A 9361-nucleotide genomic window follows, 5' to 3' on the forward strand; every position below is an offset into this window, starting at 1 on the left:
CTTAAATCAATACAAAAAAGGCAACCCAGTAAGAAATTAGGCACACCAGTAGATACCTAAGTGACCAGTTAACAGTTAACATATGAATAAGTACTCAGTATCATTTTGATCAGATTATAAACTAAACCCAGGAAGATCCCAGTAAAGTCTACCAGAATGGCTAAAATTAAAAGAACACAAATATTACCAAGTATCTGCAGAATGTGAGGTATTGGAACTCTTATATGCTATTGGTGGGAGTGTAAGTTAATAACTTTGGAAATTGTTTGACATCACCTACCCAAAATGACCATAGACATATTTAAAACTTTTGTTCCTCTTGTTACTGTAAGCACACTCCAAACTAGATATCAACCAAGTATTCCATTAGCAATAAGAAATACATTTTGGTATTTGAGTTGCTACTCTATCCATGATGGATTACGACTCTACATATTACTATCAATCAAACAATTCTAAACAATAGAAAAAACCTAACAGTGCTATATGATTTTAATAAAGTCCAAAATATACATTAGTTAAGAGAACACTGGAGCAGGCAAATTCAGGCTTATGGAATGAAAGTAATATTCAGTTTCTCGATCTTAGTTATAGTCATACTTGTATGTTTAACGCATATATATCTTCAAACTATATATTTTTCCTTTGTCCTTGTTGGTATGTGCAATATACTTTAGCATTTACTTAGATAACTTAAAAAAGATGAGAACTATAATAGCTGTGACAGAGATCTGCCACAGATTTGTGTAACAACTGAGCTCATCATAGCTTACATATCCCAAACAAGTACTATTCAGGAAATTATTGGTCAAAGACTTGGGGAATACTTGCTAATCAAAGTAGTAATATTTAACCATCATTTTGAGAGTATTTGAAATCATTGTAGCCTATAGAAGTTAGGATATATGACTAACAAGTAAAGGAAAATAAATGTATTACTGTTTCTAGTGGTAATAACTATTAAATACTGGAAAATAAGTTGCTCTGAAGAGTTAAAATCTTGCCCAACCTCAGTGTTTTTCTTTCATGGACTTTTTAAATCTCAGTTTACCTGAAACTTGTGTGAATTGGGCACTTTCTCTTATATCTCCACTACAGAGTTGAGGGGAAACCACGTCTTATTCTTTTTAAATGTATAGTGTATTCAGTTCCTAAATCATACTATATATGGTATCTATAGTACAGATTTAGGAACTGAATGATTGAGCATACACGTTAGAATTAGAAGACAGGATTGAAACATGGTTATGGGAACATGAACTTTGGTGTCAGACAAAATCTAGGGTTGAATCTTACCATTCACCTAGTAAGGCCAAGAGCATGCACTTCAACCTTTATCTAGAGTGAGTCTATTATATTACCTATTGCTCCTTATTTGAAAAGTTTGAAGTATAGTTGACAGTAAATGTTAAGTCCCAAAGAAAGATTAAATAGTCTAAACACTATTAGATAAGATTTTCAGGGGTTGAAATCATTTCTTTTACCCTATGCCCACCAGGGTGATAGATGGAGGCCTAGAAGTTTCTCGATTCCTTTCTCAAGCCTGCAGCCAAAAGGCTGGGAGGAAACAAGGCGTGGTTCTGTATTTAGGTAGTGGGATAAAGAAAGTGCAGTAAAGGTGTGCACAGGTTTACTTTGGACAATACCAACCCCAGCCATGGGCCTACTCATGGAAATATGACTTGTGTCCTTGGAGCCCCTGTCTTCTATTGTCCTGCCTTACTGGGTGCAGAACATTTGTTACTGGAATAACTATTTGTAAATGATTAACAACCGGTAACATCCATTGTAGTTCTAAACCTTCTCTTGCTTTCCCCCATAACATTTGTTATTAAGTGAAACTTCTGTGCTAGGTTCTGAAATTACTATGTAGAGTAGAAATATTAAGAAACTGGGTCACAGTACAAAATGGAAAGAAAATGAAACAAGAGCAGTAGAGGGATGTTGAATGAAAACAGAGAAGGAAATATCTAAATCAGGAGCTAGGGGTCTAGCACTCCTGGCCTGCCTGGCAAAAGTGATATATTAATACTTTGTATTTCAGTTAGCAGTATGTTGTAAAGTGCTAGTTATCTTCAACTAGAAGGAAAAGAATAACATGGTTTCTCATTGGGGTCATAAAATCAGCATAGAAATCTTATTGGGCTCTCTTTTCCTTGGTTTTAGGAAGAGGACTACTCTTGTAAGTCAAGCAAAAATAAGAGGCGAGTGAAGAAAAAAGTGTCCGCTGGGGGAATTTTGGGGAAGAGGCACTAACCAGTGTAATAACTTTAAATAAATGTGCTTGCTTTTTATATTTTATTTGAAAAATTGATGTTAATGTAAATCTATAGAAACTCTCCTCAGGCTTACTGATATTACACTAATTCTGAAGACAGAAATGTTGTATAATCAAAGGAATTGTTACATTTTTAACGTATGTATGTATCCTATGAGTCTGGTTGTCAAAAAAAACTACTTGGGGGCCGGAGCGATAGCACAGCGGGTAGGGCGTTTGCCTTGCACGCGGCCGACCCGGGTTCGATCCTCGGCATCCCATATGGTCCCCCAAGCACCGCCAGGAGTAATCCCTGAGTGCAGAGCCAGGAGTAACCCCTGAGCATCACTGGGTGTGACCCAAAAAACAAACAAAAAAAAATCTACTTGTTTTATATAATATGTTATTATATAACACATAAGTATAATTTTCAATATATTATTATAATTTTCAGTAATAGTATTAGTAGTTATAAATATTTATATGTATTAAACATTTTTTATAGTTACATTTTTTTTTACTTTATAGAGAATACCATTTACTACTAAATATGACTTATTTTTTTAAACTATTTAAATGGCTTTAGTTTTAAAATTATGTGAACTTATGTAAATGCAATACAAAATCAGTGAAGTTTTATTTATTTTTATTGAATCACTGTGAAATACAGTTACAAAGCTTTCATGATTGAGTTTCAGTCATATAATGATCTAACACCCATCCCTGCACCAGTGCGCATTTTCCACCACCAATGTCCCCAGTATCCCTCTTGACACCTTCTCGCCCCATTCCACCCCCTGCCTCTGTGGCAGGCACCTTCCTTCTTATGCTGTTTTTGGGCATTATGGTTTGCAATACAGATACTGAGGGGTCATCATGTTTTGTCCTTTACTTTCAGCACACATCTCCCATCCTGAGTGATCCCTCCAACCATCATTGACTTAATGGTCCCTTCTCCATCCCAACTGCCTTCTCCCCCAGCACATGAAGCAGGCTTCCATACCATCGAGTGATCCTTCTGGCCCTTGTCTCTACTTTGGGTGTTGGTCTCATATTATGTAATTTTATATTCCACAAATGAGTGCAGTCATTCTATGTCTTTCCCTCTCTTTCTGACTCATTTCATTTAGTGTGATACTCTCCATGTCCATCTACTTATAAGGGAATTTCATGACTTCATCCTTTTTAACAACTGCATACGATTCCAATGTGTACTATCATTTCTTTTACCAGTAGTCTGTTCTCAGACACTCGGGTTCTTTCCAGATTCTGGCTTTTGTGAACAGTGCTGCAGTGAATACAGGTGCAGGTATTATTTCTATGGTGCTCTTTTGCATCCCTGGGATATATTCCGAGAGGTGGTATTGCCGGGTCACATGGAAGCTCAATTTCTAATTTTTTGAGGAATACCCATATTGTTTTCCAAAAAGGGTGGATCAGTCGGCATTCCCACCAACAACAAATGAGTCTCTTTCTCCCCGAATCAGCACCAGCACTGGTTGTTCTTGTTCTTTTTGATGTGTGCTAGTCTCTGTAGAATATGATATGTCGTTTTGATTTGCATCTCCCTGATGATTAGTGATATAAAGCATTTTTTCATGTGCCTTTTGGCCATTTGTATTTTTTTTTTTGAGGAAATTTCTGTTCATTTCTCCTCCCTACTTTTTGATGGAGTTGGAGATTTCTAATTGTAATTAGAAATCTGTGTCCTATATATCCTGGATATTAACTCCTTATCTGATGGGTACTGAGTAAATAATTTTTCCCATTCTCTGGGCTCTCTTTGTATTTTGGTCACTGTTTCTTTTGAAGTGCAGAAGCTTTTCAGTTTAATGTAGTACCATTTGTTTATGTTTGTTTCCACTTGCTTGGTCAGTGGTGTTTCATCCTTAAAGATGCCCTTAGCTTCAATATCATGGAGGGCTCTGCCTACGTTTTCCTCCTTGTACCTTATGGATTCGGGCCTGATATTGAGGTCACTAATCCATTTTGATCTGACTTTCGTGCCTGGTGTTAGACAGAGATCTGAATTCATTTATTTTGCATGTAGCTGTACAGTTTCCCAGCACCACTTGTTGAAAAGGCTTTCCTTGCTTCACATTTCTTGCTCCTCTATCAAAGATTAGGTGATCATATACTTGAGAGTCTGTGTCAGAATATTCAGCTCTATTCTATTGGTCTGTGGGTCTGTTTCTATTTCAATACCATGCTGTTTTAATTACTACTGCTTTATAGTAGTTTGAAATTGGAAAAATGATGCCACCCATCTTTTTCCCAAGGATTGCTTTAGCTATTTGTGGGGTTGTATTGTTCCACTGAACTTCAAGAATGTTTTCTTTGAAAAATGTCATGGGTATCCTTATAGGGACTGCATTGAGTCTGTATGCTTTGGGTAGTATTGCCATTTTGACAATGTTAAAATCAGTTAAGTTTTTTTATGTCTTTCTCTTTCTGACAGCTGGGATGGAGAGAGGAGCACTAAATAAATGATGCTTGGAGGTATCACTCGGGATAGTGGATGCATTTTGAAAGTAGACTATGGACCAAACATGATGGCTGCTTATTATCTGTATTGCAAACCAGAATACCCAAAAGGACAGAGAGAGTACGAGGGATTGTGCCTGCCACAGAGGCAGGAGTTGGGAAGGGGTGAGGTTTGGCGGAGGAATACTGGGAACATTGGGGGTGGGGAATAGGCACTGATGGAGGGATGGGTACTTGAACCTTGTTTGACTGAAATGCAATCATTAAAGTCTGTAAGTCTATAAATGCAACTCACGATGATTCACTAAAATAAAGTTAAGTTTTAGAAAAGGATTTTACAATAACAACTAGATATCTCACACAGATCTAGTAAAAGTTAATAAACATTAAAATGAGATTAAGTAACTGAAAGAAAAATAAAAAACAATGTGTGCTTATTGAGATTATCCACTTAAAATCTGTTTTCAGATTCAACCACTGTTCCGTTTTGCAAAGTTTTGTAAGATAGAGATACTATGTATTTGCAAGATATCACTGTAGCTGTCGTCCCGTTGTTCATTGATTTGCTTGAGCGGGCACCAGTAATGTCTCCATTGTGAAACTTGTTGTTACTGTTTTTGGCATATAGAATACGCCACGGGTAGCTTGCCAGGCTCTGCCACGCAGGCGGGATACTCTCGGTAGCTTGCCGGGCTCTCCGGGAGGGATGGAGGAATCGAACCCACGTCAGCTGCGTGGAAGGCAAATGCCCTACCTGCTGTGCTACTGCTCCAGTTTGCAAGATAATGAAAAAAACAACAAAACTTTAGTTTTATTCCTTCCCTCTAGCCCCTTAACTTTGCTGACTAGTAAATAACCATGACATTTTAGTTCAGTCAACGTCTTCACTTTGCCTTGTGGCTCTTACCCACATCACTTGAATTAACAAAGATTTGAGACTCTCTTGGCTTATTGTCTGGCCCAGTTATTTTCTACTACTTTTCTGGTACCAGTTGCTGGTTCACAGGTACAAAAAGGTTGAGCCACTGGTTTAGATTTGGAATTAGCTTCCTCTGAAGATCTGAATGCTAGTGTAGATTTCACTCATGGCAGTCTTCTCATCATAACAGATTTCTCACCCTCTAAGCCTCTGTTTGTACCTAGTATTAATGGTAACGGCCATTTGACCCAGTATCATAAGAGTGTTCGCCCTGATATAAGTGGATTTAACTGACTTGATAAGACAAGTCAGACTTATCAAGAGTAGGTAAGTCTCTATTCCCCAAAATGGCTTACCTATCATTTTAGTAACATTTGTGCTCATTATTAATCTGTAGTTTCCAATAGGTGTTCACCGTGTGAATGTGAAAATAGTTGTTGACATTTTGGGGCACTTCATTATGAAATCTGTGCTGGGTCTTTTACACGTACTATCTCAGTTTTCTGAACTGAGGTAGATAAATTTCGTAAATGAAGATGAAATAATTTTTTGCCCAGGATAACAGAGAAAGGAGCCAGAAATCCAACCTTATCTGGGAAGTTCAGGATTCTTAACCACCATGGAATTTTCAAATCTCTCATTTTTCCCACTTTCTCTGACAGTACACCACTTCTTTTTCCTTTTTGCCCGTCACTGTCACCCCATTGCTGGTGTTCGAGCGGGCACCAGTAACGCCTCTCATTGTGAGACTTATTGTTACTGTTTTTGGCATATCGAATATGCCACAGGTAGCTTGCCAAGCTCTGCCGTGTGGGCGCAATACTCTCAGTAGCTTGCCAGGTTCTCTGAGAGGGGCGGAGGAATTGAACACAAGTTGGCCGCATGCAAGGCAAATGCCCTACCGCTGTGCTATCGCTCCAGCCCCCTTTTTGCTTAGCCACCCTAAATTTAATCTCACCCTGGATATTCTCAAGGCTATGTCACCCCTCCCTCCCTACCCCCCAACACAGACAATGGCGAAAAAAAACAAGGTCATCATTCCTCTTGGAGGCCTCTTACTACTTGCAGGAAATGTTGCTAAAGTTTAGTGGTCTCAGAAACTCAATATAAATGAAATGTTCACAACATACTCATTTAAAAATTTGTATTACACCCAGCGATGCACAGGGGTTATTCCTGGCTGTGCACTCAGGAATTACTCCTGGCTGTGCTTAGGGGTCCATATGGGATGATGGGATTCGAACCCAGGTTGGCCACGTGCAAGGCAAATGCCCTACCCGCTGTGCTATCGCTCCAGCCGCCCCTCCCCCTCCAAAACTAGATGTTTTATAGTGGGTGTTTAAATGCTATGCATAGAGGCAGTTTTGAAGCACAACAGAACAGCATCTTCTCTTTCTTCACTCTCACATATTTCTCCTAAACAAGCCAAAACAACCTATTAAAATAAAATCTCCATGGAAAGGAATAGGATCCAGAAGTAATGTTCAGGCAATGAAGTCAAGAACAGGGTATGATGTATATACTTCTTTATTAAAATTTGCTAAATCCCTAAAGTTTGAAAAACTCTTATCTCTAATGGCTATGAACTGGGAATATGCTTATTTGTTAAGATTTGAGGAAATCAATAAATAGAAACCCTCTCTTTGAGCCTCCTGATCAACTGAACCTATTAAACAACTAAGAGGCTTTTATTTACAGATATAAGCGACACTGGAGAATATGGTTTCAACAGATTCTCACTGAGTCTAGAATTCTTGGGACAATTAATCTTGTCCCAAGAATCCCCGAAGTTGGCAATCAACTCTGCAGAGGCTGAGCCTGGTCCAACAGAGCTGAATGAATGCTCTGTAGCACTCTGCTGGCCCTAGACAGGCATAGGGAGTAAGCTGCTGTCCAGCCTGAGCCTTGATACTTCTTTCACTTTACTCATAAGGGATGACAAGTGATGATACTAAGAACAAGCCATTGGAGCTTCCTTTGCAAGGAGGGAAAGCATTTCCCCTCAACACTAATATATTGTAACTTGAAACAAATCTTTTTCTTCTTTATTAGGCTCATCAGTTCCAAAGAATGAAATCATGCTTACCTCTGAACATATGGACATTAGGCTGTTTGGCATAAAACAGGCATTCATTTTTTTGTTTGTTTGTTTTGGGGGCACATTCAGCAGTACTGAGGGCTTACTCCTGAATCTGTGCTCAGGCAATCACTCCTGGTGGTGGGAATTTGGCTGCATTCAATGCAAGTGCCTTAACCTCTGTACTACCCCTCAGGTCCCCACATGCATTCTTTTCTTATTTCTTGAGCAAAAACATGCACTAGTTTACTAGAATTTATATAGTACTTATTAAACCAATAAAAATTCATGTCAAGGATTTTTTTTTTAATGTAAGGTATGACCAGAGAGGAGCACTCACACCTGCCCCACCCCCCAAAAAGGGGCAAAAATGAATTAGAATCTAACAGATAAAGTTAAAATACAGAGGTTTTGTTTTGAAAACAATGCATATCTTAGAAGAAAATACAGATCTTAGTTGGAAAGCCTGGAGTCTCACAGGGCCTTATGGAATAGTCTTGATTGCTAACCAAACAATAGTAGTATTTGTAACAAAATAAAAGTAGTATTTGTAATTAAATAGCAGTGTTATTTTGAATATGATTATGAAACTTTAAAAGCTTTTGCTAAAACAGTATAAAATCTTTGGAAATTTTTAGCATTTTGTGACCCTGGATTTCATCCTCCCTCTCCCCAACATACACATTTTGGGCCACATCTGCAGGGCTCAGGGCTTATCTGTGGCTTTCCACCCCCTTACACACAGACACACACAGACACACACACATTCTTACTTTGGGCCACATCTGCAGGGCTCAGGACTGACCCCTGGCTCTGTATTCAAGGATGACTTGTGGTGAGGATCGGGGACCAGAGGCAGCAAGTATAGAACCTGGGTAGGCCTCAAGCAATGCAAGTGTCCTACCTACTGACCTACTGTACTATCTCTCCAGGTCCTGACCCTGGCTTTTTTTTTACTGGATAAAACTGAAGGTCTTATATAAAAATGGAATTATGCACTATCCTTGAAACTATACATATCCTTCTACTAGACACAGTAGAGTTTATCTTTATGAGAAAAAAAACCCATAGGATACCCAATAAAAATTTCCCATAAATGAGCACATGGGGATGAACCTTCATATATATATTTTTTAGTGTAGGGGTTATACACTAATAGTTTTCTGACTTAAATGAACCACACAAAAATTAAAAAAATACATGTAATAACCAGAACTCAAGGCTTAGCAATTAGAACCCATAAGTGCCATATGCTTGCCTGAGGGCACAAGTCATTAAAAATTTTATTATTTCATTAAAATGTTCAACTTCCTAAGATGTCATTAAAAAAAAAATTAACAGCTTTTTTTTTTTGTTATTATTTTATTTTATATAAAAAGTAAATTGAGGGGCTGGAGCGATAGCACAGTGGGTAGGGCGTTTGCCTTGCATGCGGCCAACCCGGTTCGATTCCCAGCATCCCATATGGTCTCCTGAGCACCGCCAGGAGTAATTCCTGAGTGCAGAGCCAGGAGTAACCCCTGTGCATCGCCAGGTGTGACCCAAAAAGCAAAAAAAAAAAAAAAAAAAAAAAGTGAAATGGTCAGCTGCTGTAAGGGGAGTTGAATACAGTAACAAGTAGGTT

The 9361-nt window shown here is 38.5% G+C and overlaps 1 protein-coding gene across 2 annotated transcripts in view; it reads left to right on the forward strand.

The window, feature by feature from the left end:
- ANKRD42 (ankyrin repeat domain 42) overlaps nt 1-9239 on the forward strand; it is a 92456-nt gene extending 83217 nt beyond the window's left edge. The window contains exon 12 of one of the 2 annotated variants that reach the window (XM_055120283.1): nt 2167-9239. In XM_055120283.1, coding sequence (XP_054976258.1) covers nt 2167-2256 — 90 coding nt within the window. In that variant the 3' untranslated portion in view covers nt 2257-9239. The remainder of the gene's footprint in view (nt 1-2166) is intronic. The other variant, XM_055120284.1, reaches the window with a different exon arrangement.
- The last annotated feature ends 122 nt before the right edge of the window (nt 9240-9361 follow it).

This window comes from Sorex araneus, chromosome X, assembly GCF_027595985.1.
Source record: "Sorex araneus isolate mSorAra2 chromosome X, mSorAra2.pri, whole genome shotgun sequence".
Taxonomy (NCBI): Eukaryota; Metazoa; Chordata; class Mammalia; order Eulipotyphla; family Soricidae; genus Sorex; species Sorex araneus.